The 27,744-nt window shown below is 41.5% G+C and overlaps 1 protein-coding gene across 1 annotated transcript in view; it reads left to right on the top strand.

Moving 5' to 3' along the window:
* BEAN1 (brain expressed associated with NEDD4 1) overlaps positions 1-24,307 on the top strand; it is a 54,210-nt gene extending 29,903 nt beyond the window's left edge. The window contains 3 exon segments of the mRNA XM_083869958.1: positions 10,304-10,513; positions 12,639-12,780; positions 23,345-24,307. Coding sequence (XP_083726084.1) covers positions 10,304-10,513; positions 12,639-12,780; positions 23,345-23,603 — 611 coding nt within the window. The 3' untranslated portion in view covers positions 23,604-24,307.
* Positions 24,308-27,744: the final 3,437 nt, after the last annotated feature.

The raw sequence follows: 27,744 nt of genomic DNA, 5'->3' as shown, positions 1-27,744 counted from the left end.
GGGTACTCTCAGCTTCATTAAGCACCTAACAAGGTAACCCTGATCTGCAGCATAGAGTTAAAATGAATAATTAAGGCAGGTGAGAGGAAGCTGAGGAAGGGGTTCCATTGTTTTTGTGATTTTTTTTCAAATTTGTTAATCCCCAAGGTAAAAGCCCTTGCTGTTAGCAAGGATGTAGATAAAAATCCCTTTGCAATCATGTGTGATCAAGGCAACAGGGACAGAAATTACTTCCTTTTCTAGTACAAAGTTGTTTCTTTCTCCATATGTCTACTCATACACTTGAAAGGGTTACATCAGCCTAGATACCAGTTTCTCTACCAAGAATCCCAGATCTCTGTTCAAAAAGCTTTTCTTTTCTTTTCTTTTCTTTTCTTTTCTTTTCTTTTCTTTTCTTTTCTTTTCTTTTCTTTTCTTTTCTTTTCTTTTCTTTTTCCAGTGGGTAAATGGGAACAATTTAACAGATACATTTCCACTGTGGGTATTAATAAAAAGCAGCAATAGTTAGTAACTTTTAACATATACTGAACTTCAAGAAGGTAGGAGCCAGATGGTATTCCTGGATACTTCCAGGCAGTATCCCTACAAGAGCTTTCATTTAGATATTTTATTAGAATCACCCCTGCTGGGCACACTTGTTTTCTGGGACTGAACCGTTTTCTGGTCCCTTTTGTTCAAAAGGCCACAGAACCTAGGCAGCCTTAAATCCAGCCAGTGCTCCAGGTTAAAGCATTGTCCAGGGTGCTCTGAGGGCATCACAGGGGTCCTCATCTATGTGCAGCACCATTCATTACAAAGGGATTTATAAATCCTTTGGATTCAAAATATAATCAACTTTCCCATAACATATAATTATTTAAATTGAGTATAATCTCCAGAACAGTGTGCTCACAGGAAAAGCCCAAGCTCTTGCTCCAGCCTGACTCTGCATCCCTCAGTTTTGACTCTCTCTCAATCTCACTGGGTGGCAATGCTGAACAATGCACACTGCAATTCCTGCTCCTTTAGAAATACCTCCTTGTTTAAATCATCTTTGAAAACAATAAACAGCTTCCGTTTAAGAACAGTTTGGAATACCTACAGCCTGGACTGTCAGCTGCCTGGAGAGGAAAAGGTACAGCAAGCACAGCTGATTCTAGGGGTATCTGTAAATCTCAGTCTCTGCATACCTTCTCTCCAGGGACAGCTCCCAGCCCTTTGCACTTCCCAGCACACGTGGAGCTGCTGGAGCTGCTGCAGGTGTTTGTGGTAGCTCTCTGCTGAAACAGGCCTTGAAGTGAGAACTGCATTTTCTATTTTAAATATTCACATATACACACTGCAGTTTATATTGAAGGTGAATAAATGTCCTTTCCTAAAGGCTGCACTTGGCTTAGGGGGAGTTTTTTTGTTGGTTTTACGGTCTTTCCCTTGCCACCTCAAGTGAAAAGCAACCATCATGGCATTATTTAGAGGAAGGAGCCTGTAACAGGAGCTCTGTGTGCAAGACAGCAGAATGTTCTGCTGCCCCAGGAAAGACGCCACAGCCTGACAGCTTCCCTGGCAGCTTTCCCAGCCCTTCAGGGTGTGTGTCCTCTGCTCTGCCAGCCTGGCTCAGCCCTGCTGGACACACACAGCCCCACACACTGCAGAGATCCAGGGAATGTCCTTGGCCCCGTGGCCAGTCCTGCACTCCCAGTGACCAATCCTTTCACCAAATCCGTGTTCTGCAGTAGCAACAGGGATTTCCCCCCCCCCCCCCCGCCAGGCTTTTGAATAGTAATGTTTGAGTGTTTCATTTCCACTGATCTTTCTGTGTCCTTGTATTTCAGTGGCTCCTTTAGCAACAAAGAACCCAGGTGATTCAAATTGTCTCCAGAATCAATATCTGACTTGCCATTATTGACATCCCTGCATCTGTCTATGCAGACGTCCTAGTCCTGTTCAGATAAAATCTGGAGGAATTAAATAATTTCTTAATGGTATGAGAAAACCCTTGATTTATGCAGGCAGATACTGCTGGAGCTTTCACAGATACAAATGATGATGTAAATCACACTATAGACTTTGTGTACTCTGCAACACCATCACCATAACTCATGTGGGAGTGCAGAACTCCACTGCAAACCATTTTAATTACTTTTTAAAATTCACGTAACCTTGAAAGAAAGGCTGAGAAAGATCACATGTGATACCACCTCCTAAAGGAAGATCTGGGGATCCCAGAGTTTGTTAACAGGTTTCTATCTCAGCACCCCATTCCTTACACAGCTCCCTGCATCAGTATTTCAGTCATCATTATTTTGTAAGCAGTAAAAATCAGTCATTACTCTATGTGCTTTTTCAGTAGATTACTCCTACTGAGGAGTGGCAAGTAAGCTGGAAAAAGAAATGAGATTAATTTTGATAAATAAGAAGCAGCACAAGGGCACAAGCACTGTAGGAGGAGTGTTGGGGGTGTGTATAGAAGGTGGATCTTTTCCCTGGAACTCAGTTCAGTCTCAACATTTAGTTGCAGATGGATCTTCATTATACAGCTTGAACCCTGTGAGCAGGGTAAGGATTGCTAAAGATGATGATTGATAGAGCCAGTGGAACAAATCGTTGAAACACCAGGAAAATACAAAACTCCATCATTTAAAAAGCTGTAAATATGAGCCAGTTTAATAGTGATCAGAAGTGGATAACTGATTTGGAGAGTCATAAATGCATACAGTGCTCAAGTCAGGTGCTCACCAGTTGTGACTATTTGGCTGGAAACAATTTCATCATTCTTTCCCATTTTCTTTGTGGAGGTTGAGAGAAAAGTTTGTAAGGAAAGGAACCTCTCTGTGGAAGGGTTTGGATTTTTGGTTTGAGGTTGGTTTTTTGTTATCCCAATATAGATTATGTTTCCTGCCTGGGCTCCATGTCCCATGAGCTGCCACCTGGCCTCTTTAGGTTACATTAAATACAGTTCAGACAGAGCTCAGCCTCCTACAGGCAAGACATGAGACATTGTCATGGTTTGAAAGCAAAACAAGTGAGAGGCTCCAAGTCAGAAATATAATTTAATAAGAAGAAAGGTGAAAAGGTAAAAATAAAATAAATGCAATAACACAAAGGACCACTGACAGAGTCAGAATACAACCTGAGCAGGATGGTGGGCGCAGTCCAAGTGAGGTGGTCTTCCTGAAGCAGTGATCCTGTAGAAAGGTCCTCTAGCTCTGGTCCTCTGGGAATCCAGTAGGTAAGTGCTGCTTGTACTGTTCCAAGTCCCAGATTGTATCCAGGTGAGAATGCTTGGCTCCTCCCCCTGGGCAGAGCATCTCACAATGGGATGATGAGTTGTGAAGTGGGTCCTTGATGGCCCATTAAACAGAGACAACTCCTGGAGGGAGTTATCTGTGAGTCATGGGCAAGGCGTTGATGGGCCAGTAGCAGAAGACAGCCCAACACTAGAGCACTGCCCCACTTGGTTTCAACAGTTCATGAAGATGGTGATAGAATAAATACTTTGTGTACATCCTACACTACAACCCAGGACAGACATCCAGATCACAGTTCAAGCAGACTGATAAGGTAAAATATAAAATAATTTGCCCATTGTATTTTTTCAAACCTTAAGATATATTACTATATTAGAAAAATTTTTCCAAAGTTTTATATCAGAAAGTTGTGTGCCAAAAAAACAGAGTTTCTCACACTAAAAAACCCCAAAATTATAGGGTTTGCCCTATTAAAGTCACTACCAAGCTAGGTTGGATCTAAGCTTATGAAGGTGTCTTTACTCTAATGAATAAAAGAGAATTCTCATCATACCTATTTCCAAGCCCTAATACAGAGTTTCTGAGAAAAGTAATAGCTTTGGGTCCTGCTTATAAAACTGTATTAGTTCCAAGTTGTTTGAATATGAGAAAATAGGGGGGAAATATTCCTTGTCCATCAGAAAGTGGGCTGTTATACTTGCAGAGTGATTTGTTTCCCTGCAGTGGTATTTATCATGTTGATAAAAGAGACCATGGATCTGAAAATTGGAAGATTTTTCCTGTTAATTTGAAACAGCACCTATACAAGCTGCTGTGACATCAACATAATACCCTAAAACCACAGTAGCTGAAAAGATTTATTTCCTGAGCGCTTCTGCAGCCACATTCTCTTTGCTTCTGACATTCTCAATTTGCAGGCTGCTGGTGATCCAATCTTCCTCATTCTGGCTCTATAATAAGGATGTCAATGCAAGAGAGAAAGTCATTATCTGATAGGCAGCAGACAGGATGAAAAGGTAGAGTTTGCTGTCTCAGGAGAAAGGCCACCCTGTGCCTTGGAGGAGCTTCTCAAGGTCATGGGCAGCTTTTGTACGTGGAAGGATGTCCCACATTCACCTTCAGCTGTGGGATCAGATAAAACTGAGCCATGCCTAGCACACAGTCTCAGGTCTGAATAAGGTTTTCATTTTTTACTATTAATCAGTGAAAAATTTTAATTCTGATTAGAACATATATATGCAGTAAAAAAGTTCAAAGACTCTTTGAACTGCAGAGAGCTGCAGTGTGAATTCACAGGTCCTGCCTGGTTAATGGCATTTGTGTGGGTTTGGATTATCTCCACAGGTATCTCCCACAGCAGCAATGAGCAGGCAAGATTAGTTAACCATTTGTATAGGAAGATTTACCTCAAATTTAGAAATAATAATGAATATCATCTGTTTTGGGAACTGTTAAAATGTCATTGGTGCAGCAACTGACAGGAAAAACTTATTTATTCATTGATTTTGTCAAATAACTATTAAGTGGGAGTTCTGGAAGTTAAGAAGATAAGAGGTAAAAGTTTGAAGCACTCCCTATACAGTTATTATTGAACATCCATTGCAGCTTAAGAGGCAGCTTAATTTTCTGTGTGGAAAGCAGAAAAGCCTAAAGAAAGGAGAACTGTGTTTGAGAGAACCAAACATGTTCCTAGGCCTCCTGAAGTGCAAATTCACTTTCCTATACTATTTGTCTGGCCAGTGTAAAAGTGCTTTACAGAGAGGGCATTTCCCAGAGTGTTCTGGTCATTCGCTCATTCCTCAACTTTTCTACAAGAGAATAAGGGAAATACAAAAGGACAAATAACCTGCCCTGTTCTGAGCATCCTCATCGCTTCCTTTTAATCCCATAAGCAGATGACACCCTGGTATTTATCAAGCTTAAGTGAAGTTTTAGCCCTCCTAAGGATCCAATGGTATAGCTTTGAATCCAACAGAGACATTTCTTTTTTGTTAATTTTAAGGCTCATCTCCTGTGGGCCCTTGTATTCAGTACCTAAGCAACATCCCTCTTCCCCTGGCTGCAGGGATGCATGCTCCTGTGATCCAAACCCTTTTGCAGCTTGTTTTTGTGCTATACCTCCCTTACTCCTTTCTTGTGCCGCAGAAACAAGCAGTGCAATTTCTGCTGATTTCCAGAGATTTATTTTCCAGGGCAGCAGCAAGGGTCCAGCTGGTCACTCTTGGCCAGACTAAAACATCTTCAAACAGGAACTGTTCATAAAGACAGAATCAACAAGTTCTTGGATCATTCCACTGATTTAGTGTATCTGGGTGCTCTCAGCTCCTTCCTGACATCTGTCACTCACCTTCCCTGGATAAAGAGACTGCATAATCCAAGGGACTGAGGAAGTAAGGATATCAGAAATGTGCTTTAAATTGATCTGGTGTTTGAGATGCTTTGCTGCAATTATTTGAAGACAAAAGGGTTATGAAGGGTGCTATGCACCATCCTAAACTGGTCTTCCCACTACTCCTTCCCAGTCCTGTACCCTGTGTTAATGCAGTGCATTTAAGGGTGCTGGGAGGGGCTGGATCACCATCCCAAACAGTTTTACTGACCATGGGGAACAAGTGTGTTATAAATGCAACGGCAAAAATCGGATTAACAAAGAAACAATTTATTAATAAAACAATTCAAATCACCGATAAAAAGAGAAAACCACAAATAGGATTCGCAGCGCAGCGCTGGGTCGATGAGGGGACTGCACTCTAAGGCACGGTTTTCCCAAATCCACACGGAGCAGATCGCAGCTGGGGGGTTTTATAGGGGTTTTCATGTCCCGAGGTGAAACAGGTGCCCAGGATAGTCCAGCAAATAGTCCAAATAATTTTCGGATGGGCTTCCTGGATTTGTCGAACTTTGCAGATAGTATTCCGGGAAGGTCCTTTTCACATGCGGATGGAGCCCACCGGCCCATGGTTATTTCAATGTGTATTCCTCGGCATTTCGTTAGGAGAGGAATTTCTCTGTCTGGGTGTGATGCCAATTCTTATGTGGGTTGGCTAGTGTCCTTGTTCCTCCTGATGGCTCCTGTCCCATTCTTTTGTCCCAGGACTGGGGACAGTGGAAACCTGGCTAGGGAAAAGTTTCTACAGATTATACCCTTTTCACATTTTATATTAACACCAATATAACATATATTGCTATATTCTTTATCACGAATTTTTACCCAATGCCACATTTATCACACAAGGGATACTCTATTCTCTCCATGTGCTTCAGCTCTAGTTCAGCAAATCAGCACCAAGCCACCCTGCCCTCAGGAAGGAGAATCCCAGGCTGGCAGGGATGAAGAGGTGGATAATTCTAGACACAAAATCTTTCCAGAACAACTCATCAGCACTCCTTCATGAGCTGGTCATGCCTTTTCAGGCTGGGAAGCAAAACCACTCCATGTCTCATCCTCTTCACCAGTCATAACATGAATTATCATCTTCATTAAGATGATACACTGGAAACCGGGGGAACAGATTTGGTTATCTTAGCAGGATCCAGCTCTAAAATCATCTCAAAGGCTATCAATTCCAGAGGCCATCACAGCCTCACTAGAGCTGATGTGCCTTCAGGACAAAAGGAAACAGAACAAGACCCACTACCACCACCAAACTCAACTCAGTGTGGAGAGAAGAGACTCATTCATGTGTAGGTGCTTCCCTTCTCTCTCATCTGAGGTACAAGCAGGTGAGAAGCACTGAGGAAAACAGAAGCCATTCCTAATAAAGCGCTGACTGTTGGGTGGGCCAAGCTCCCAGGACATGTCTGCACACTGGGACATTTCACCCTGCCAGGATCTGGCCCAGATGAAACTTCCCCATTAGTTATGGCCAAGTTAGAAAGGGGTAACTGCCCCTTCAAAGGCAGATTAGCAGGAGTAAGAAAGAACAATATGCACCCAAAAAGTCAGGCTGTTCTATACCTCCTTCAGTTACTTTCCAATTGGTTTGATGAGATGCAGGAGCACTGAGTAAAATAATATAGTTTGATATTTAAGGGATTTTTCAAAATGCTAATTTACTGTCTGACACTTGGTGGACAGTCAGGCAATTTTGCACTGGTGCTCTCCAAAGTCAGTGTTCTACCAGCACTGTGCCAGTTGTGCTGTTTTTTGTTACTTACACAGCTCCCATTATGGATAAACGCTGTGTTGTGTACATCCAACATAATTCATATTTAGAGTATTAGACAAAATATTCATACTTATGTATGTATTGCTTATAATTTGTAGTTTCATGGGAAAGAATACAATTTACCTCAAAACAAAAGCATTAGCACTCTGTTACTGGTGTTTAATTTATGGGCTTCACATACATTTGTAGATACTTTTATTCTGAAGGAAAAAACATAGCATTTTTATATGGACAAATGCATAGTTTATCAAAAGAAGATGGTTTTGGATAAGAGGAGAAAATTTATAATGTGGTTTTTTGCCAAAAGTAAAATAAACATCTCTTTTTTCCCCCCACAAAATTCAAATCCGAAGAATTTCTATCAACACAGCATCTCATTCTGCTGTTGTTTGTCACAGTAGTAAGTCAGTAGTAAAGTCTGGAGGATCAGACTCACAGTGTCAAACTGAAAATGATGCCACAGGACAAGTTTATCAAGTACATTTTGTGTTTGGAGCTGAGCTAAGGGGACTCATTCATTCCTTCTAATAAAAGCAATATTGCACTATAACTTGTCTATATGAGGGACTGGGTTCAGTTAGATTAAAAGCATAAAAAACCCAGAAAGATTCACGCTGGCAAGAAACAACGGATAAACCAGACAAGACTTGGGACAGCCAAGGAAGCCCTGAGAATGTGGTGGATAAATGGGGTGTCCTGAACTAAACCACACCACCTCAATACCAGTGCAAGAGAGTATTTTCTCTATGAAGTCACTCGAAGCTGTTGAACTTCTATAAAGCAAAACAGGTTCAAATATGCTCACACTGGTAGCACCACAGGACTCTCCCAAACAGTCAGTGTGGCTATTCCAGCTGGCTTCCACAACTGGAAAAAAAAGAAAAGATAAATATCCTTAGCCAGGGCCTTCTTGTTTAGATGATCATTCCAAATTTGTCCCAAGTTTTTAAAGATATGAAAGCACTCACTGCAGCCTCCTTCCTCCCCACTTCACAGTTTATCACCAATTCCATTTCAGTGCTATCTGACATTAAATTGATTGTGCTTGACAGTGTTTAGGGCAACCTCATACCCAGGCTCATGTTATCATCATGCTGACAACAAAGATGGTTCTTTTACCTTTGCAAGTCAGCCAAAATTACCAATAAATTACCTGCCACTACTTCCAGTTCAGATGTTAATCCCTGCAGCCAGGACTTGAACTGCCACTGCTGTGATATTTACATCTCTCAAAGGCAGAATTTGCAAAAATATGAAAAAAACCCAAGGCCTTGGAAATCTAGTGAGGGTGTGTTGGACACATTACCAACAGAGATAGCTAAAAAAAATGCACAAATAAGAAACACAATTAAAATTTTGTAAAGTTTCAGGTATTTGAGCTCTAGCACAAGGGCCTTACCCCCCAAACATATCCCATACCCAAAACTTCTTTGCACTGAGTATTAAGTAGGACATTTGTCCATAACTTTTGATTTAATGCTACAGCATCAGTTTAATTCTCAGAAAATTTAGTCTTGGGTTTTGGCACAAGGTACTTGGTAAAAGCTCAGCACATTTCTTGGCTGTCTGTCCTAAATGCCTATTAAGTTCCTCAGACAACAGTAAAGTGCATCCAGAAAATTAACAAAACTCCACTGCATGCTAATTCCTCTGGTTTCCTGGGTATGTTTCTAGTTGGTTGTCTCAATCTCAAGCATCAGCCAATGTTAACAAACACTGGCTTGGAGCCATTGTCTTCTTTCTAAACTTACTGTGACTGCAAAACATCAAGTGGTGTCTCCCAAAGGAAAAGAGCAAACATTGCTGAGAACTCTCTGATAACATCTATCCTTGTAAACAGCACATTGCACTTCCTAAAACACATACTCCATAGAATACTCTAAAAAGAAAATTTTGTTAGCCCTGATTTCAGCAGGAAATAAATTCTGTAGTTGTTCAGCTGGCACATAGCCAGATATAAAAATATATCCAGGCCTGATTCGACAGCCAAGCTTGGTATATGATATTTTTGGCAATTTTTTTTCATCAATCAAATTTTGGTTAACTGATGCTAAGAAGCTGATGGGAGGTTTTGTTTAATTTGGAGTGAGAGGGGGATTCTATGTGCTAAAATCTTGAATCCTTTTTCCCTATAATTTCTTGTATTTACCTTCCCTCCATTAGCAATGCAATCTCCCATAAATACATCTCTGGGCAATTAATTCCCATGTATAATCATGCTACCAATTGATTCTCTAAGGGAATATTATTGTTTAACTTTTGATACTGTGTCTGTCTTGTCTCAAAAGGATGTTTGACTTCACAATAAATTATTGGCGTTATTCTCCTTTAAGAAGATTTATTATTGAACTCAAATAATTCATTTATAGATTTTAATTTCTTTTACCAGAGTAAAGCAGTTGCAACCAAACAATCCCACTCTGGATGAGTCTCTTCCTGCACTACAAATCAGTTTCTTGGGATGCTGACTCTCCTCACAAACCAAAACAATCCCTGTGCCACAAAAGCAGGCTCCTGTGCTTCATTCTTGCCCAAAACTTTCTCTGCAAAATCTTGGAGCCTTCTTACACCCCTAACAACAGGCAATTCCTCTGTTCCTCTTGGAGCTCACCTTTTGGGATTTCCACTTTCCTCCTTGTGCACTTCAGTTCTTTCAGCATCAATCAGTTCATGGTACAAAGAATCTTGGCAGGAAGAAGCCATCAGAGTTATGGGTCACACAGCACAGGCTCCAGCAGGAAATTCCCAATAATCAGGTGTTCCCCTGGAGTCAGCTCCTGGCAAGCCCAGGAATCAGATAATAACTGGGTTTCCCCAAGGGCAGGAGCGGTGCAGTGGCTGTGTCTGAGGCGCTGTGGGACCCCTGGGACAAGTGACACGTTTCTCTCTATCTCTCTCTCTGCACAGCAATTGCCTCGAACCAGAGCAGCACATCCAGCGCCTTCCCCAGTCCCCGAGAGCACGGCGGTGACAGCAGCCTGCTGGTGTCCCCGCTGCTGGTGGCAGGGGTGGTCATCGGGCTGGTGCTGTTCCTGTCGTGTGCCACCATCGTGGTGGGCAGCCTGCGCAAGGACAGCCGGTTCGGCCACCCGCAGCGGGGCCGGGAGGCCGCGCACGGTAAGGGAGCGGGCACTGCCAGGGAGGGCAGCAGAAACACCCGGCCACGGGCAAGGGATGGCAAATGAATTAAATGAAATTAAATAATGGGATAAGTCAGTTACGGGCAGCCTGGCAGTGTAATGGCATCTCTCTGCTGGGACTGGGTTCCCACGGTACAGCCCATAGGTAATGGTTAACAGAACCCAGCCAGTGCTGACAGCAGCTCCTGATCAGCTTATTTCCCTTGGTATGGGATAAGATTTATTCTCTACTGCATTTTCACATCCCCCTATAGCCTTGGTGCAGCATTTGCTGTAATTCCTATTTCTTGGAAAGGCAGAGCTGTTCTCATTTCAGCCGAGTGCACCAGCCTACAACAATCACTGGGCAAATGCTGTTTGTCTGAGTGCAAAAGTGAATAACTGCCTGGAAACAGAACAACAGGACACCCAAATATCATTAAACTGTCACCATCATTAACAGTGTCATTGATTACATTGGTGTCATTACAACAGTCATCACTGTTAGAGAGTTAAAAAGGTGCCAATTCCTACCCCCAACCAAAATAAAACCCATAAAACAAAACCAACACGTAACAAAAATCTTAAAGATAATTTGGGAATATCAAGGAGTTAATTTTAGAGTAGTGTTTTTAGCCCTTTTGGACTTTGCTGACACAAAGCCACTTTGTCAAGGAAATGAGAGAAGATTATTTCGATTCAAGGAAAAAAAACAGTTTTAAAACTTACTGTGTAATTGTTCAGACAGTAAAAATTCTAATGATAAATGGTGGAGTATAAACAACCATGTCCTCCGTGAGCAGGCTCCTCTACCTGCAGTTTGCTATGAGTGCAGTTCTGTGCCTATCATTGAGGGTTTTTTATTTATATATAAAAGCCAATAATAATGAGCCACATAAAAATGCATTGGCTTAAATCTTGTGTTCACTGAGGCAAATTAAGAATCCATTGAAGTCAATTGAACTTCATTAGTTATTTGGACCAGGAATTTTTTTCTAAACTAAACAAATCTCCTAGGATCAGTTTGTCCCCTTGGAGCAAAGAATAATTTCTTTTTGGCTTTTCCAGAAATATTTATCCAGGTAAGTGAATTACATCTGTATTTTGGGAATAAAATTTAGAGTCCAAAAGAATTGAAATGCAAACTCCCATGGCAACCTACAAAGGGAAAATAAAAACAAAATCCAGAAAACTAATGTCTACTATTACAGTATTATCAATTTTCCTAATTTTCAGCAGCTACATTGAGGATTACATGGTTAAACCCAAACTGGAGTTACTGTTTGACCCAATATTTTGGCATGGTCATATACTGACCATTAAGCTTCAATCACTGTGTTTAAATCTACTACTCTGGTAATTCCATCTCATTGGAAAAGCCTAGAGCCAGGCAAAAACAGAAAGGAAAATTTTCGAACTCCTTGTTAGAGATAACAATTTTAGAGAAATGGAAAAGAAAAGCATATTTTGGGAGATATTCAAAAGAATAATCCTAAACTAAATTGTGCCACACTACATTACATGTACACGCATACACACTAATTATCTTCTAACACAGAAAATAGCACTAAACTCTTAATATTTGTGGAGCTGGGAAGCTCTTGCACGGAAGCATTAAGAAATCCCTGGAGCAGGCAGCAGGATGATTTTTCTTTGCTGTTTTCCAGCTTTTCCCATTTTTGCCAGTGTTTATTGAGAACAGCATTTTCTCAGCAATCAAACACCTGCCCCTCCTTTTATTCCCCTCCCAGAATGGACAAACTTTCCAGGGATGCAACTGCTGGGAAGTTCAGTTACCCCACAAACATCTGGAGCTGCACATGGTAGAACCCACACACCTTTTCAGCCTTTGAGGCACAAGAAAAGCTTTGGAAGTTCCATCTGCCTTGCAGGGCAGGGCACAGTCCCTGTGGCACAGCCTGAAATACCACAGTTCATCTGCAGATGGTGTTAATTTACTCTTAAGAAAATAAGAATATCCTGTGAAACCTGATTGTTCCAAAATATCCACAACTCCTGTGCCTCAGAAAGGGTTTGTTTTCTGATTTATGGCAGTGTTATAAAGAGTGACAGAGAATCCAGTATGAGGAGAACAGCAGCCAATATAAATTCTTGTTTTGCAGCTCCAGATGGTTTCTCTCCCGGCGGCTCCTCTGCAGAGCTGAGATCCACCTGCACCGAGGAGTTCCCCCCAGCCTGTGATTTTGACTCCTACCTGGATATTCTTTCTCAGGTGAACATCATGTATCCTGATCTACCTCCATGGTAAGCACTTGCCTGAGATTCTCTGGGTTACAGTCCTGCACTGGCAAAGCCCACTACAAAATACTCTAAATACAGACAGACCTAGTGTAGTTTGAGTGTAAGTTCAAGTTTTCCTTAGCAGAATACTTTTTTACTAAATAAAGATGTGGACAGGAATTGTCATTCAGTGATATTCATCTTAAAATTTATCATAGTGATGACATACTAATGAAAGTAGTATTACTTTCACAAGTAATACTACTTGTAGAATTACTTACAATCATCTTTCTTTGAAAGAAATGCATTTACAAGTCAAAGTTTCAAAGTCAAAAATACATACTTTTCCCAAGAACGTCCAAGTTACATTTATTACTGACCTTGAGAGTGTTCAGAGCAGAGGAAACAGAAAAAGAAAATTCCAGAAATTATAGAGCAGCTCCTAAATTGTGTGCCCACATTCACAGGGTACAGGAACAGCCTCATGAGGCACAGGAGCTGCACTTTGGGCCATCGGCATCTCCGTGTGCCTCAGGCACCTTGAGGTCCAGAAATGAAGGAATTCAGTTACTCCCTGCAGTGAACCAACAGAAATCATTTTAAGCAGAACATCACTTCAAGCCTTCTGTAGTGCTGTACATTACAAACAGCAAACAAATGTTGAACAGCCATGCCCTCCTTTCTTTTTCTTTTTTTCCTTCCTTTTGAGCAGACTCTGTTTTGAGTTAAACCACTGTAAGACTAGCCCTTTCCTGACTGTGATGTAGAGCAACTCAGCACTGTGAGCTCACCAGACATGGGTCTTTGCTTTGTTTATTCTCTGCATGTTCTACAAGCAGCCCGTTATGTATCACCAACTCATCCTAGATAACAAAAGGGCTTTTAGGGATTGTGTAAATATTTTAGCAGAAAGTTCACATGTGAAAAATTACTCTGAGCCTGGCATCAAAGTGTGTAAAACTTCACCTAGGAATCTAGACTGGATTTTGGGCCCACACCCACGAGTCTTTACTAATAAAAGGCAGCCAGCTGACACCCAAGCAAGACTCTGACTGGGCAGCTGGCCAGATTTCTGAGAACAAATTGACGATATATTTCTTTAGCAGACAGACCATCAAAGACTACACCAAAGGATGCTTCCATTTCCAATTTGAAACAGGCACAGAGAAGACTTTTCCATCTCTATGGAGTTCTGTTTGAAGGAGATAGGAGTGACACAGGATAGCACAAATTATCCACGTTTTGCAGTAAAGTTCTGCAGTGGCCTCTGTAACAAGCCTGACAAGGATTGATTATCTTATGTCCTACCATTATGTGTCCCAGAATATTTTCAGAATATTCTGGGACACATAAAGGTGTTCAGCCACTGCCTCCTCCTGGGCAGTGATTCCCTGCTGGCCTGAGTGGACAAAGTAAAGGTCCAAAGTAAAGATTATTGTTAATGGTTTGGCTGTTTTCTCACTGCTACTGCAGTTAAATATTTTGGAAAAAGTAGCTTTGGCAAATCATCAAAATATTTGTAAATTTTATATCTTAGCAACACAACTTGGGGAACTTCAGGGAAAGCAGATGGCTGAAAGCAAAGCTACATGGAGACTTTGAAAGTTGCTATTAATGCAATCTCCAGACCATTGTAACTGTTCAGAAAAGCACTGGGTGAGAGGCACTGCCTGAATTACTACATTATGTAAAGCCTGAAAAAATCCTGTGCATCTCCCTTTATATTCTCCTGCATGGCATTACACTGCAGTGTCTATTTTTAATTAGTAGAGCATGGAGATTATTTGAAAGCTGACTGTCAGACGTGGCCTGGAAGCAGAAACAAGACATGCCTGACCTTGTGCATTTAAAATACTAACTCCCTGGGATCAATCTCATTGCATATGATAATATTTTGAAGAGTAGGTTTACTGAAACATAGCACTGCCTAAATGAATGTAATTTCTCCTCCTAATTCCTGGAGAGCAAGATGTAATTTAAAGCTAAACTAGCATGGCCAAAAGCTAATAATGCAATCAGCAGAACAGAAGTGAAGAGCAGCAAGGAAAGCAACTGCACTGGTAAATAACTCTTAAAAATCTTTGAAATGAGAGAGTTCAGTGGGTTAAAAGCAGTGGCTGCTGCCAGGATAATTTCCTTTATCCACCTGGTGTTGGCAGAGCCTGCAAGGCTACCTGCACTCAAGCACCCAGACAGGAGTGTGCAGCCCAGGGCTCCTCACACCACTCCTGCCAGTCCACACACCAGAAATGGTTTCAGTAGAAAGCACAACACCTTTATTTGGCCAAGGGGTGGTTGGTTAAAAATGTTTTAGTTAGATTTTACAGCTGGGCTTTAAAACCACAAAATGAGTGCAAAAGGGATTTAAGGGGAAGGCTGATGAGACACAGTCAGTCCCCGTGAGTGTGGCTGAGGGAGAGCTCCCTGTTCAGGCCTGCCCACTCCCAACTCTCCAGCTGGAAATCCAATAACACTGTTTATATAAAACACTATTTATAGAAAAAATGTTATTGGTAAATTAATCTATGAAAAATGCCTTGGGATATTAACATTTGCTCTTACCTCTAAATCACAAGTTTCATTTGAGACTCACTCTGATTGTCCCCACAGACACTTCCACTAACCCCTTTCTTGCATTAGATTTCAAGGGATGCCAGGCATGGGATTTTGTCATTGGCCTGCCATACTTGCAGGGTGGTTATAGAGAAACCCTTTGGTCAATTTGTTTTGACAGCCCAAACAGTGCTGCTATCCATAAATATCCCTTTAGGACAGTTAATGGCTTTTTAATGAATCCCAGATCTGTGCTAGCATCTGTCACATTGATTTTACATGAGGTGTAGATGGGAAATATAAAAACAAAATACAGCGGGTATGAACCAAACAGTTTCAGAATATGAGGGGTTCGTATTTCAGAGCTATTTCTGATAGGTACAGAGACTTGTAGCAAGGCTGGAAGTTAATGTTCACAGTCTGTGTCACCAGACAGGGCAAAGCCTTTGTTTCTAAAAAACTCAGTTTGAGAAAGATGATCCAAGTGATCTCCCAACAATTCTAAACCACAGAATTCTAATCCCTCCAAAAGAGTGAACTGAACACATCCTGCCAGGACAGAATACAAGCACAATCTCCCTGCCATATCTTAGCTATCATCACAGTCAATATGACATGGAAAGAAACACTGGAAAGCCTGTAAATCCAATATTTGCCATTTTGTTCAATGTTCACTGTGCTGGTGTGAGTAAAATTATGCTGTTGACACTGTGGGGATGAAACCTTTATAGACAAATCATGAGTTCACTTGCTGAGCTCTTTCTAACACACACTTCTAGTGAGCAGTGCTAATTATCTTTTTACAAAAATGTAGTAAGAAAGGTGGTTAAAAATAAGTTGAGCTAACATGTTTGAAATTGATTGAATTACAGTACCAACCAACATCCAAGTAAATTAAAAACTATTACCTTTTCTTTAGGAGAGTCAATAAAATACAAGCAATGAGGAGATTTCACAGAAGGAAAGGAATTTTATCAACTTCTCACCTTGTGGCCAGGGAAAATGCATCTCACCCCATTGCTTTTTCACTCCTTAGTGATTGGATATTAATGGTATGTGCAGAGCTTTAGGCAACCAAGATTATTGCCTTTTGCATCCGACGCTTCTGAGTGTGTGACACAGACCATCCCTGAGGAACGACTGCTCAGGAAGATGCAGGGACTTACCTTCAGGAATGGTTTTAATGGAAGCCAGAGAAGCCCTCTCCATACTTCACACTGAATGTTCCCCACAGGGCACATGAAGATAAAAAACATTCAGCCCCCTCTATCCCAGTATTCATATTAAATCACATTGTGTGAAGTTTGTTTGTGGGCTCACTCTTCCTCAGCTGGTCACCCTGCCTAATCTACACAAGATCTGTTCTAGAGAAAATTGTCTTGTTTAGGCTTGATAAATCCCAGTATTCTCAATAACCAGGTTCAGCCTGCATTGTTTAAGTAGGCAAATCAATTTAAAAATGACTTTTAAATGGCAAAAGGAAATGCTCCTGTCTTAAAGTCAGACACTAATTTCCCTCTAAATATATATTTTTAAAAGCCTGCTTAAGGGACTTTCTTTTTTAAGACATTCTTTTCCATCCCCCACTTCTGAAGATGCAAGTTAGCCAAGCCAGCCTCCTGGATTTTCTAGAAAGGCAGAATTAGGCTTGCAGGGAACTGACAAAAAAAATCTTGCTGTATCTGCTGTATTCCTTTGCCAAGGCTGTTTTCCTGAAAGCAAAACAGGTGAGGAGCTTTTGCCACATTACAGTGACAGCATTACAGGAAAAGCATGAGATGGACATTTGGGGTTAAATTCGGCTCTTACTTCAGTACTCCCACAGATATTTTCACTTAGTAAGGTATAAAATGCCACTGGAATGTAAGTCCATTAGATACCATGACATGAGCTAAAATTCTCAATTCCTTTAGCACCAAATTCCAAACACTCTGAAGCCCCTCCCTTCATATCCCAGTGCTATTCCTCATTATATTAGGGATAGAAAAAGTAAATTCCTAATTATTCTGGCAAACTTCTTATTTCAAGCTTAACTTTGTTTACAGCCATTTCATGAGAGTTTCTTTCTGTGGCATTTCCATTTCTCTTAAATATCCACACCTGTCTCTTTTTCCTTGTCTTTGTAGTCAAAAATGCTCTCACACCACAGTCTGTGTGTTGCGAGGCTGAGGCACAAAATTTCCTTCACTTTCTGTCATTAAAAATATCTGTGGAGAGGCTGCACCTTCTGACCAGCCTCTCTTTACACCTGCCCCAGCTCCACTCTGGAGGTGCAAATTATTGTTGCATAAAAAGCCTGCATCAGTGAAAGCAGCAACGCCTGATGGAAGGGAAGTACGAAGGATTTCTGACCAGAAATCTACAGTGCCATGCAGAGCAACCCCAGCTTAAAGCTGTCAAAGCTTTGAGGACTGTACTTAAAAAACAAAGAGGATTTTTCTCTGATTTCCCAGTTATCAGTCCTGCTGCATACTGCAGGCAGTATTTCCTTCTCCTGCTCAGAATTCATTCCTGGAATAATTAAAGCAAAGCCCTTTCTAGGAATATGATCCTAAAACTTGTCAGATGGAAAACTTCCTCGATCATCAGCAGGTTCTGGTGACATGCAAGAATTGATGGTGATGTTTGGAATCCTGTTTGTGGGTTAACTTCATGGCTTGGGAAGCTACAAATTTTTATTTATCTTAACTTATTCTTGTTACTTAGCAGTACCCAGCATCCTTTACTCTATAATGGTTACAGAAATCCAGAGACCAAATGCTGCTGATGACCAAGTAGTTCTTACTATGTATAAAATTAATGTCAGGCTGTATCATATGAAATCTTCATCCTAAAATGACTTGTTTTATTTAAAACATTTATTTCAATCATTCAAAGCTGCACAGTTATAATGGAATTGCATTATATTGGTTTCAAATGTTACCTATGTTCTCATGAAAACAGTTTACACTGAATTTCATTTTTCCTCTGGAGTATTTATCCATCAAAGTCATAACTTCCTCAAGATTATCTTCTGCACACAGAGTGCAGAACAAAGATGCAACCTTTTAGTGCTTATTAACTCAAATAGTCCTCTTGTAGTTCTGAGGAATTGGAAATTCCAGAAATAACTATGAACAGAAAAAAAGACAGAAAAACCCTAAATTCCACCTTTCCTGTCTCTTCAATGGTTAAGTTACTTAAGCCCTAGATGTTTTCTTAAACAATACCTTGGGTTACATTTTTTACTATTTTAAAGCACTGAAAGAAACGTGTATATAAATATGCATATAATTAGAATCTCAAATGGAAAGTGTCAGGATTAAAAATAAACCTACGAGAATATCCTGGCTCATGATAAATGTCATTAGAGGAATACTTCTGTCAAAACTGATACTTTTCCTCACAGTAATAATAAATCACCAAAGAAAATATGTATTCTAGGAAAACACACCTCAAAGGAAACATGGACAGATTTCCAGGCTGCTCTCCTACAAACCTGGCTGTGAGCAAATTGTGCCATCACAGAAGGCAGAATTCAGCTCAACTGCCTACATGGGCATCAAACACATCATTTTTTCTTTTTTCATCTGAACCTTCCTATAGAGAGTTACAGCACCATTGTGCCAGTTTCAGCTTTTCCGTTAGGTAAGAACAGCATCTAAACATCCCTTGTGCTGTTTCATCACAGCTCCAGCCTGTCAGCACATGGCTGTCTCAGATTCAGGGGTTCTGTTTGCCATTATCAAAAGAACACAGCAGGTCACCAGCAAAATGGAAACAGTGCAACAGGAGCAATCTTAGCAGAGTCAGAATGTACAACAAATGAACAAAGTGAACCATGAGACATCTACTGCACAAAGAATTCTTCATTCCCAGCTCTACCTTTTTTCATTTCTTGTTGTTTGCATCTTAAAAAGTTCTGTCAGCAGAACCTTCTTCCTGCCCCAGAGAGGGGCTACTAATTTATGAATGGCAGCCAGTTAAAGAAGCTCTTTGGGGTTTCCCTGGCAAGAAACCCATCCTAATACTCACTGCAACAAGACCCAACAAATTCACAAAGTTATTGCCACTCCTGCCACGTTCTGAGTCAACAAGCTCATCTAGGAGAGCTGCTGCCATTTTTGAGTACCATTCCCCACTCTGGAGATCACATTTACCTGCAGTAGGATGCTCACAGCATCAGCCTTCCTTGCTTTTCTCAGGGAAATTATCCCTTAAGAACTCAATAGTGTGTCTGCAACAGCAGTGCAGGTATTACAATAAAAAACAAGGCCCAAACCCATGCAGACAGCAGCACATTTCATGGTCAGTAACCCCTTCCTTCTCATCACTGCCTGCTGATACTGTACCTCCAGATAGTACAAGATTTAGAAAGCAGTGGATTAAAGTGGATTCACCACAAGTACTGCAGCCAAGGATTTTTTTCAGGGCTGCTATCCACAAGATGCAGTGCAATGAGTTCTGTGCTCCATTATTTATGTTATGGTAACACAACACTTTCCAAAAGCATTTGCTTTCCTATCTAAAAGGATTTTCCTGTAACTGCTGTAGTGAACTTCAAGCCTGAGCTACTTTTTACATGTCCAATATCTGCACAAAAGTGAATCTGACAGATAAAAATATAACTATTGTGGTGGGTTTTGTAAAAGATTAACAAGTATTTTTGTTTTTCCACTTCATAGTCCTGCATTGTGAGTTACAAAACACAGATACATGTAAATATATATACAAACATATAAATATACCTATACACACATATATGTACACACACACATTACACACCTCTTTGTTTGTATCACTCCCTTAGCAGTTTCTGAGGTTGCAATTTGATAATTTCTCCCTGTGAGCTGCAGTCTCAGACCTTCCCTCTTCCCCTCTCCCATTTCCACTTCCCTGGTGTTCCTGGTGACCCCAACTAAACTGGGAGCTTCTGACTGAGGCAGCCAAACCAGGAGAAATCTGGCCCAGAAAAGACTCACACATAAAATACAAAAAAAAAAAAAAAAAAAGCCAAAATAAACCTCCCAACCTCCTCCCCCAACCACCACCCGCCTGCAAATCTTTTTTGCCTATTTAGCTCCAGACTGGGGATCAAGATTTGCCTTTATTTTAAAATGACAGGAAGGTTTTAGTCCAGCATCACTCACATCAATACTTGCTAATCACCTGCAAGAAATTATTGCTATTGCAATTTTTTCTAAGTAATCCTTCAAATCTTTTGAGGAATGGTTTTCCAACCACCACCATGGACACTGGATGCCTGTGCAACTGGGTATTATTTCTTACAATACTTGCTTAGATTCTCTAATAAAAAAAGATCTTGTAAAGTCATATCAGTTTACATATTAAAGTCTCCTTGAAGGAGAGACTGCAAAATAAAATTCATGCTTGTAGAATTGATAATGCATTATTTATTCTACAAGAAAGCCTTTATAACAGCAGTTAGAAAGCACAAGCAAAGTACTAAATCTGTTTAACAGAGGAGGAGAAAATCACATCACAAAACAAACAAAGAAAAACAGAATCCCCAAACAAAAACAATAATAAAAATACATTTAAAAAACCAAAAAACACTTGCAAACAAAGAAAAAAATACAAAGTTGAAGTCTCTTTTATGACCTTCATTCATGTCTATTCTGCCCTCACCAGAGAGTGCTAGGAACCTTATCTGCAGAAACAGAGCAGGAGCTGTTTGCAATGCCAGCTCTACAAGTAAAGGTCCCTGATATCCTGATGCATAGAAAAGAACACAGGAAATTAATATCAAAATAATAAACTGATAACGAAAGACAAAAAGTTATTTTAAAAAACCCCATAACTATTTGAATTATTTGTAATTCTCTCCTTGGCCACAACAATCTGTAGGCACAGCTGTGAAGCTGCCAAAAAGCTGTTTAATTGAAAGTCTGGCATGTGTTTTTTACTACCTTAGTAAATTTTTAAAATGTGATCTTAATTGCCAAAAATGAGGGGGAAGAATACTAAGCTCTTTTGGAGAAAAAGAGATAATGTATGAAGGATAAAATGTCCTAAGGCAAATATATTGATATTCAGAACTAAACACTAAAATGCCAACTCTTCAATAGCATAATTCACACTCATTTACTTAACCCTTAAAAGGCTGTTTCCTGAGGGATCATTTCCCTGTTTATCCCAGCCAGCAGTTCAGTTCTTCAAAGCTGAGCTGTGGTCCAGGAAAGGCATTAAATTAAACCCAATGCAGAGGAATCATCTGCAGATGATCAGCAGCAACAAACAGTTCCCACTGTGCCCATTTCTCCTTTAGGTCAGTGGCAGATTTCCCGGAAGCAGGAGGCAGAGAAGCTTCTTCCCTTTTGTGTCTTGGCAGAAGGATTCCAAATTTTCCACCCTGATACTCAAATTACTGTGGGCTTTTCTGAATGGAAACTTTTCCCCTGTGCTAACAGACCCAGTAAGTGCTCTCTTTTAGCCTGATTAAGTCAGTCAAAACCTGAGGAGAGATTTTAAATAAATTCACTGGGCTCTGGGTCAGCAAAATGTAAATTAAATAAAGATGCAGCTCATAGGAATCCTGCAAGAAGTGGCTGTTCCTTTACCCTCACAAAGCTCAAGGAGAGTTGAGGACATCAGGTCCTCGATCTCTGACTGAGGTCTAAGAACTTTTCAAAGACTACCACGTATGTTTGAAAGCTTCAGTGTGTTCAGTAGAGGCTGGAGTGACATCTTTTCCACATGCTGTAAAAAAACCCAATTCTACTTCTTAACATGCTGGGACTTTTCTGAAATATCTAGCAGCCCTATGCAGGGTTTTCAGAACAGACTTGCATTCTTAAATATTGTTTTCTGATGGGGAAATTGAACTTTTCTAGTCCGAATTTAAAGCCATTGTCCGGATGAATATAAAAGTAAGATGAAATGGAGGTAAAAATAAAAACACCCATGGATATTTGATTTCAGTTATGTACCACTCTGATTTCACTTTCCTAGCTCTCCTTTTCCCTTCAAGAACCATTTCCATCACCCAGACTGAGGTTTGGGAGTTTGGCTTAGCCTGGCAGTAACACAGGAACAGGGCACAGTGTGTGCCTGCAAGTCTGCTGAGAAGACACATGCTCAATATCCCAATTTTCAGGAAATATCCCAGATCTTAATTGCTTGGCAGTTAGTGTGGCTGAGGAAATAGGTTCTTAATTTGTCTGGCTCCAGCAGAAATGTTTTTCAGGTTAACTCAGGAGGGAAAGGGTTTTGGTTTTTTTCAACAGGAAACATTCCCTTCTTCAGGATTGGATTTAAAACGATCCTGGAATGGTTAAAGAGCAGCCACAAAGCAGGTCTAACATTTAAGATCATGATGTTGTGACTCTTTCATGGCTCTTGCCTGCAGCCAGGGAGCACAGAGCAGAGTGAGGAGGGAACAGTTTCCCTGGCACCATCTCAGTGGCACAGACAGAACTACAAAGTCTGGGTGTACCTGAGCTGGTGCCCCATGGAAACCCTCCAGCCCACCAGCCCTGCAATCCTGCTCTTGGCAGGAAATGAGGGCATCTGTGCCCAGTCTCAGAGTGCCCAGCACGAGTCTGTTCAGGTTATCCAGTAGGTCTCTGCAGCTTAGCAAGGAATCCTCCTGCCCCTGGCAGCACACACCTTCCCCCCAGACTGCCCACCTAGGTGGTGCTGGCTGAGCTCCAGAGACCTGCAACAGGACAGCACAGAGGAATATCTGCTAGAGACTCCATCACAAGCTCTCCATACCTCATTTCACAACTGAAACAGCAACACCACCTCCCTTCCTCCAGATTTTTCTAACCTGGCCCTTATAGCAGGTGAGAGCAGGAATGAGCCCTGGCTGCACTGCACTGATGGTGACTGTGCACCTCTGGGATTATCTCTGGCTGTTTTTAAGTCCTATATTCTTGAGTGTCTGACGTGGCAGGGTCAGCAAGGGTGTGGGCTGAGGAACAAAACTCCAGACACTCGCTTTCTTCTCAATTTACTTGCCTCTGTTATGCTGAAATAATGTACTGTGGCATTTTTCCCAGGAATCTAATGAACATTTCTTTTTTTCTTTCAGCTATGACGAATGTGTGGGGCCAGGAGCAACACAAATATATATTCCCACAGATGATCCCCCCCCATATTCCCTTACGGACCCTTGCCAAAGAAATGAAATACCTATAAATATCTGTGTCAGCCAGGAAGAGGAAGCAGCACCTGGGACTGCAGGATGGGCTGCACATTCTGCAGTGAGGCTGCAGGACTTGCAGCAGCCCAGCTTGGCCATCGCTGTGATCTCCCAGTGCTGCTCCTCGGTACAGGACAGTGGTGTGTGAGCACAGCCTGCTCCAACAGGAACATGGAACATTCTCCCACTGGCCATCAGATCCCCAAGATCCTCAATCATGTTAATCAAAGTGGCTCTTTCCTTCAATTCTTCTCAAGAACTTAGATCAATGGAAGAATAAAACCTCTGGAAGTTTTACCAATTTTATATCTTTAAACAGGGATACAATGGGATTTTTTTACAGTGGATTTTGCAAGTCTACCTAAATTTCCCTGTTTGTGCTTCAAAGTGTTCCATGGCATCACACGGCATTGAAGAGCAGCAGAGGCAGCAATGCATCTGACCTTTTTGAAGCATTGCAAAACCCATTGAAATCAGCCACTCATAATGAAGATAAATGTTACCCAGTCAAGCCTACTTGTTGATTTTCTGATACTTTGCATGTTTTAGAACAGAAGGAAAAAGAAGAGCATTTTGTTGTCATTGTAGGTGTCACTAGTACATCTCATTCAGTGTATTGAAAACAAAGCATTTTTAAATAACTCTTTGTCTAACTATGTGTTTCAGTAGGCAAAGTACTGCCTAAAAAAAATATTACCAGTACCATGTGAAAGCAAAAGAAGAAAATAATAATAATAATATTTTAATATTCACATTGTTCCTTTGGTACCAGGCTTTCCAGACCATTGCAAAGCCTGCTGCAAGTCTTCTTCAAAAGAAACCATCCCCAAGTGGTGGAGAGGTGGCAGTGGGTGCCCGAAGTGCAGCTGGCTTTACCTGCAGTAGCTGCGGCCCAGCTGTGCCGGCTGCAGCTGCATGTCCTTCACGGGCCTTGCTGTAGCCAAGGGAAGGGCACAGGAATCCTAGAGGATGCTTCAGGCCAATTCCCACACACGGCTGCATTTCCAGGCACAAACCAGTTTGTGTTTCCATAAGGAGCCTGGGTGTTACGGTGTGTCCACAGTGACCTCTAGGAACGAGTGTGATGCAAACGAGGGACGCTGGGCTGAGCTCAGCAAAAGCCTCAGCTCTGAACCTCAGGAGCCTCGCAGCGTTCCCAGCTTTGAGAGGAGGGCCAGGAAAAGGAGCGTTCCCAGCTTTGAGAGGAGAGCCAGGAAAAGGAGCCTAAGGAGTGAGCCCAGGACCTTCGGATGGGAGTCCAGCTCAGGCACAGCAGGGTCAGGGCACGGCAGCACCTTGTCCCAGGGACAGCCGGGGCTGCACTGGCTGCTCCCACCGAGCCTCCCCTGCACCGGCCCGGCCAGAGGAGACGGTGAGGCACCGAGGGGCTCCCAGAACGGGCCCTGGCTCTGGGGCGGGCGGGGCAGCGGGGACCCAGACACTCAGGGGCACCCCTTGCTTCTTTTCCCTCCCCGGGAGCCGCTCCCAGCCCCAGGCACCTGCTGGGCACAGCTCCCAGGGTTGGCGTTCGTTTAAAGACAACACATACCCTGAGCTTCTGTCAGTTCCCCCCGAGCTGGGGAACATCCACGTGTGGGACAGGAAGATCTGCTTCCCCCACTTCCTTTTTATGGCCCAGAAAAAAAAAAGTTGCAAGATTCAGACTAGAGGCCAGCTCTGAAATCCAACAGTAGGTGGCCGAGGAGGTTTCCATCTATTGCCTTAAAGAAAACAAAGTTTGGATTCTGTTGTTCACTTCTGCCTGGAAAGTCCCATTCCTCATCTGAAATAGTCCCAGTCCTCATCTGAAAGCTTCTGTGTTTCTGCCTGAGGACACACAACCCACAGGAGAGCAAGGAGAGCTCAACCCTGTGCTTTCCTTGGGACTTTCCCTTGGAGAACTTCTCTGCTGTGTTGTTTTGAAACGTGTTGCTGCCGGAAAGTCAAGCTCTTAGTTTGCATTCTACGTTTTAAAGTAATTTTAAAGTTCTGTGTCTAATGGAAAACCCCTGGGTGAGTCTGGGTGTCAGCAGGAAGCAGAACTGACTGCCAGCACATCAACAGCAGGGATGGAGCTACAGCCAGCCCCTGGGGCATTCACCCACCTAGGCTCCCTCTGGGATCAGGGACAGGAACCAAGGAGCTGTGGCAGGGGAGCAGAATTATCACAGGCTCATCTCCAGGAAACTTCTTAGAGGCATTTTCACTAAAATAAAATAAAATAAAATAAAATAAAATAAAATAAAATATTAAAAAAAAAAAGTTTTTTACACTAAGAAAATGGGTTTAATTTTCTATCCCCACTAAAGGATATGTAAAGCTGAATATAGTAAATACATAATGGTCTTTAAAAGGAAGCAGCATCCAATTTATTAAAATTGCACTTGGATTTTCTGTAAGTACTGAATAATTTTCAACTGTAATCATTTAACACTCCAAAGATTGACACAATTATAATTAATACTTAGATGGGAAGTAATTATATGGTTCTTACTGCTATATAAATTATACCATTACTGAGTCATATGCACATGAGATATAAGGTAAGCATGTATTTTTTGCTAAGTAGATGACAGTAAATATGTATTTTGCTAAAATGAGACAATGCTTTTGCAGTTCAGCAAGATTTTCAATATTCTCAGTATTCTATACCCAAAATAACAAACATTCACCCTTTTGCATTGCAGAACTACTGGCAGACATTGCTAAAAGGTAGGCTTTATTTCACATTTCTGTTTTTAACAGAGAGAACTGCTCCTTCCATAAAGTATTCATTTAAACAGTTTTGTGGTATGCAAAATACCCTACAATGAGAGAAACAAAACTCCACCCCATCTCTGAGGGGCTGGAGATGCACGGAAGTGCCCCAGTCAGATTTACTGGCAGGAGAACCAGAAAACGGGGGAGCACAGGGTGGTTTGTGCAGAATGGGATTTGCTTTCAGGGCTCTGTCTGCCTGCAGCTCCTGCAGAGCTTCCTGCAACAGGGCCAGGCTCTGGGACCTGCTTCCTTCGGGCTGCTACTGGGGACGGCCAGGGGGAATCCAATGAACCCAGATTAGAAGGGAAATGGGATTTTTGTCCCCTGAAAGTGAGGCTCTTCCAAGTAACATGACCAAGCTGAAGGCTGCTCTGCAGACAGGCACAGAGGGCTTTTCACACGTGGCAGACAAGTTCCTGTTTTGCTACTGATGCTCAGTTTCTCTGCATGGTGGGAAACCCTTTGGTTTGGCTTTTAATCTTTTTACCTGGGATTTCCTGCCCTTCCACCAACTCTGTATCTGTGGTTTACAAAGCAAGCTGACTTCTGATGAGAACGGGAGATTTACATAATACCTCATGTTAGCAATGCATTGGTAAAATTGTAGAAAATTAATCCAAGTCTTTCTTTCTTCCTTCCTTCAGTAACAGTGAAGTGTCCCTGGCACTGTGCTCTGGGTTTAGCATCATTTCTTACACACGTCTGCCTGCTCCCTCTTGTGGTGTGGACCACTCCATAAAATCCTGTCATCCTGTTATCACAGAATAATCCAAATAATCCCAGCTGCTCTGTCACACGGATATGGGAGCCAACCAAAACATCCACATCCACACTGTGTTTCTACATTTTTCTAAGTTACCACTGAATACCTGAGTTACGTGATTCATTAACAACATACGTAATTTAAAAACAAACTATGAATTGAAGGCAGAGTGTGCTGCCTTCTGTGATATCTTACCACCATCACTTGCAGATGTGGTTTAGCATTTTCTGCTCTTGTTAATCTTTTTAACTGAGTGATATCCAACAAAGCTGTGGAGGGGGAGTAGCTTATAAATGCAAACTGACATCACTAGAAAGAAAAAAATTAGCTGTAAAACAGTACAGAGAGAAGTTTACAGCTCTGAAACTGCTCCAACAGCTTCCAATGCTACTACTACAAGTGTTGAAATTCCTTGTAATGATGCAGTAAGAACATGCTTTCATTTCTTGAAAATATTGCAGATTTTGGATAAATCTCAGCAAAGCTGGCAAAGTGATTTTGCTATTGAGAAATTCATCTTCTGCTATCAGATATTACCCTAAACCCTTGCATAATTCTAATACCCATGCTAAACACAGGCTTAACACACGCCTTTGGTTTATTACAAGAGTAAAATCAGAAAGAAAATTAGACGCGCTATTTCTTGCTACATGAGAACAACCCTGTATTTCTGTAGTCATCTCTTCTGCTTCAGTTTTTAGTACACTGATCTTGTACAGAACTTTAGTAAAGAACACACAAGTATTTGGGTTTGCTTATGTGCTTT

This window comes from Zosterops lateralis, assembly GCF_965231275.1.
Source record: "Zosterops lateralis genome assembly, chromosome: 12".
Classification (NCBI taxonomy): domain Eukaryota; kingdom Metazoa; phylum Chordata; class Aves; order Passeriformes; family Zosteropidae; genus Zosterops; species Zosterops lateralis.
This window is presented reverse-complemented; position numbering and strand designations above follow the sequence as displayed.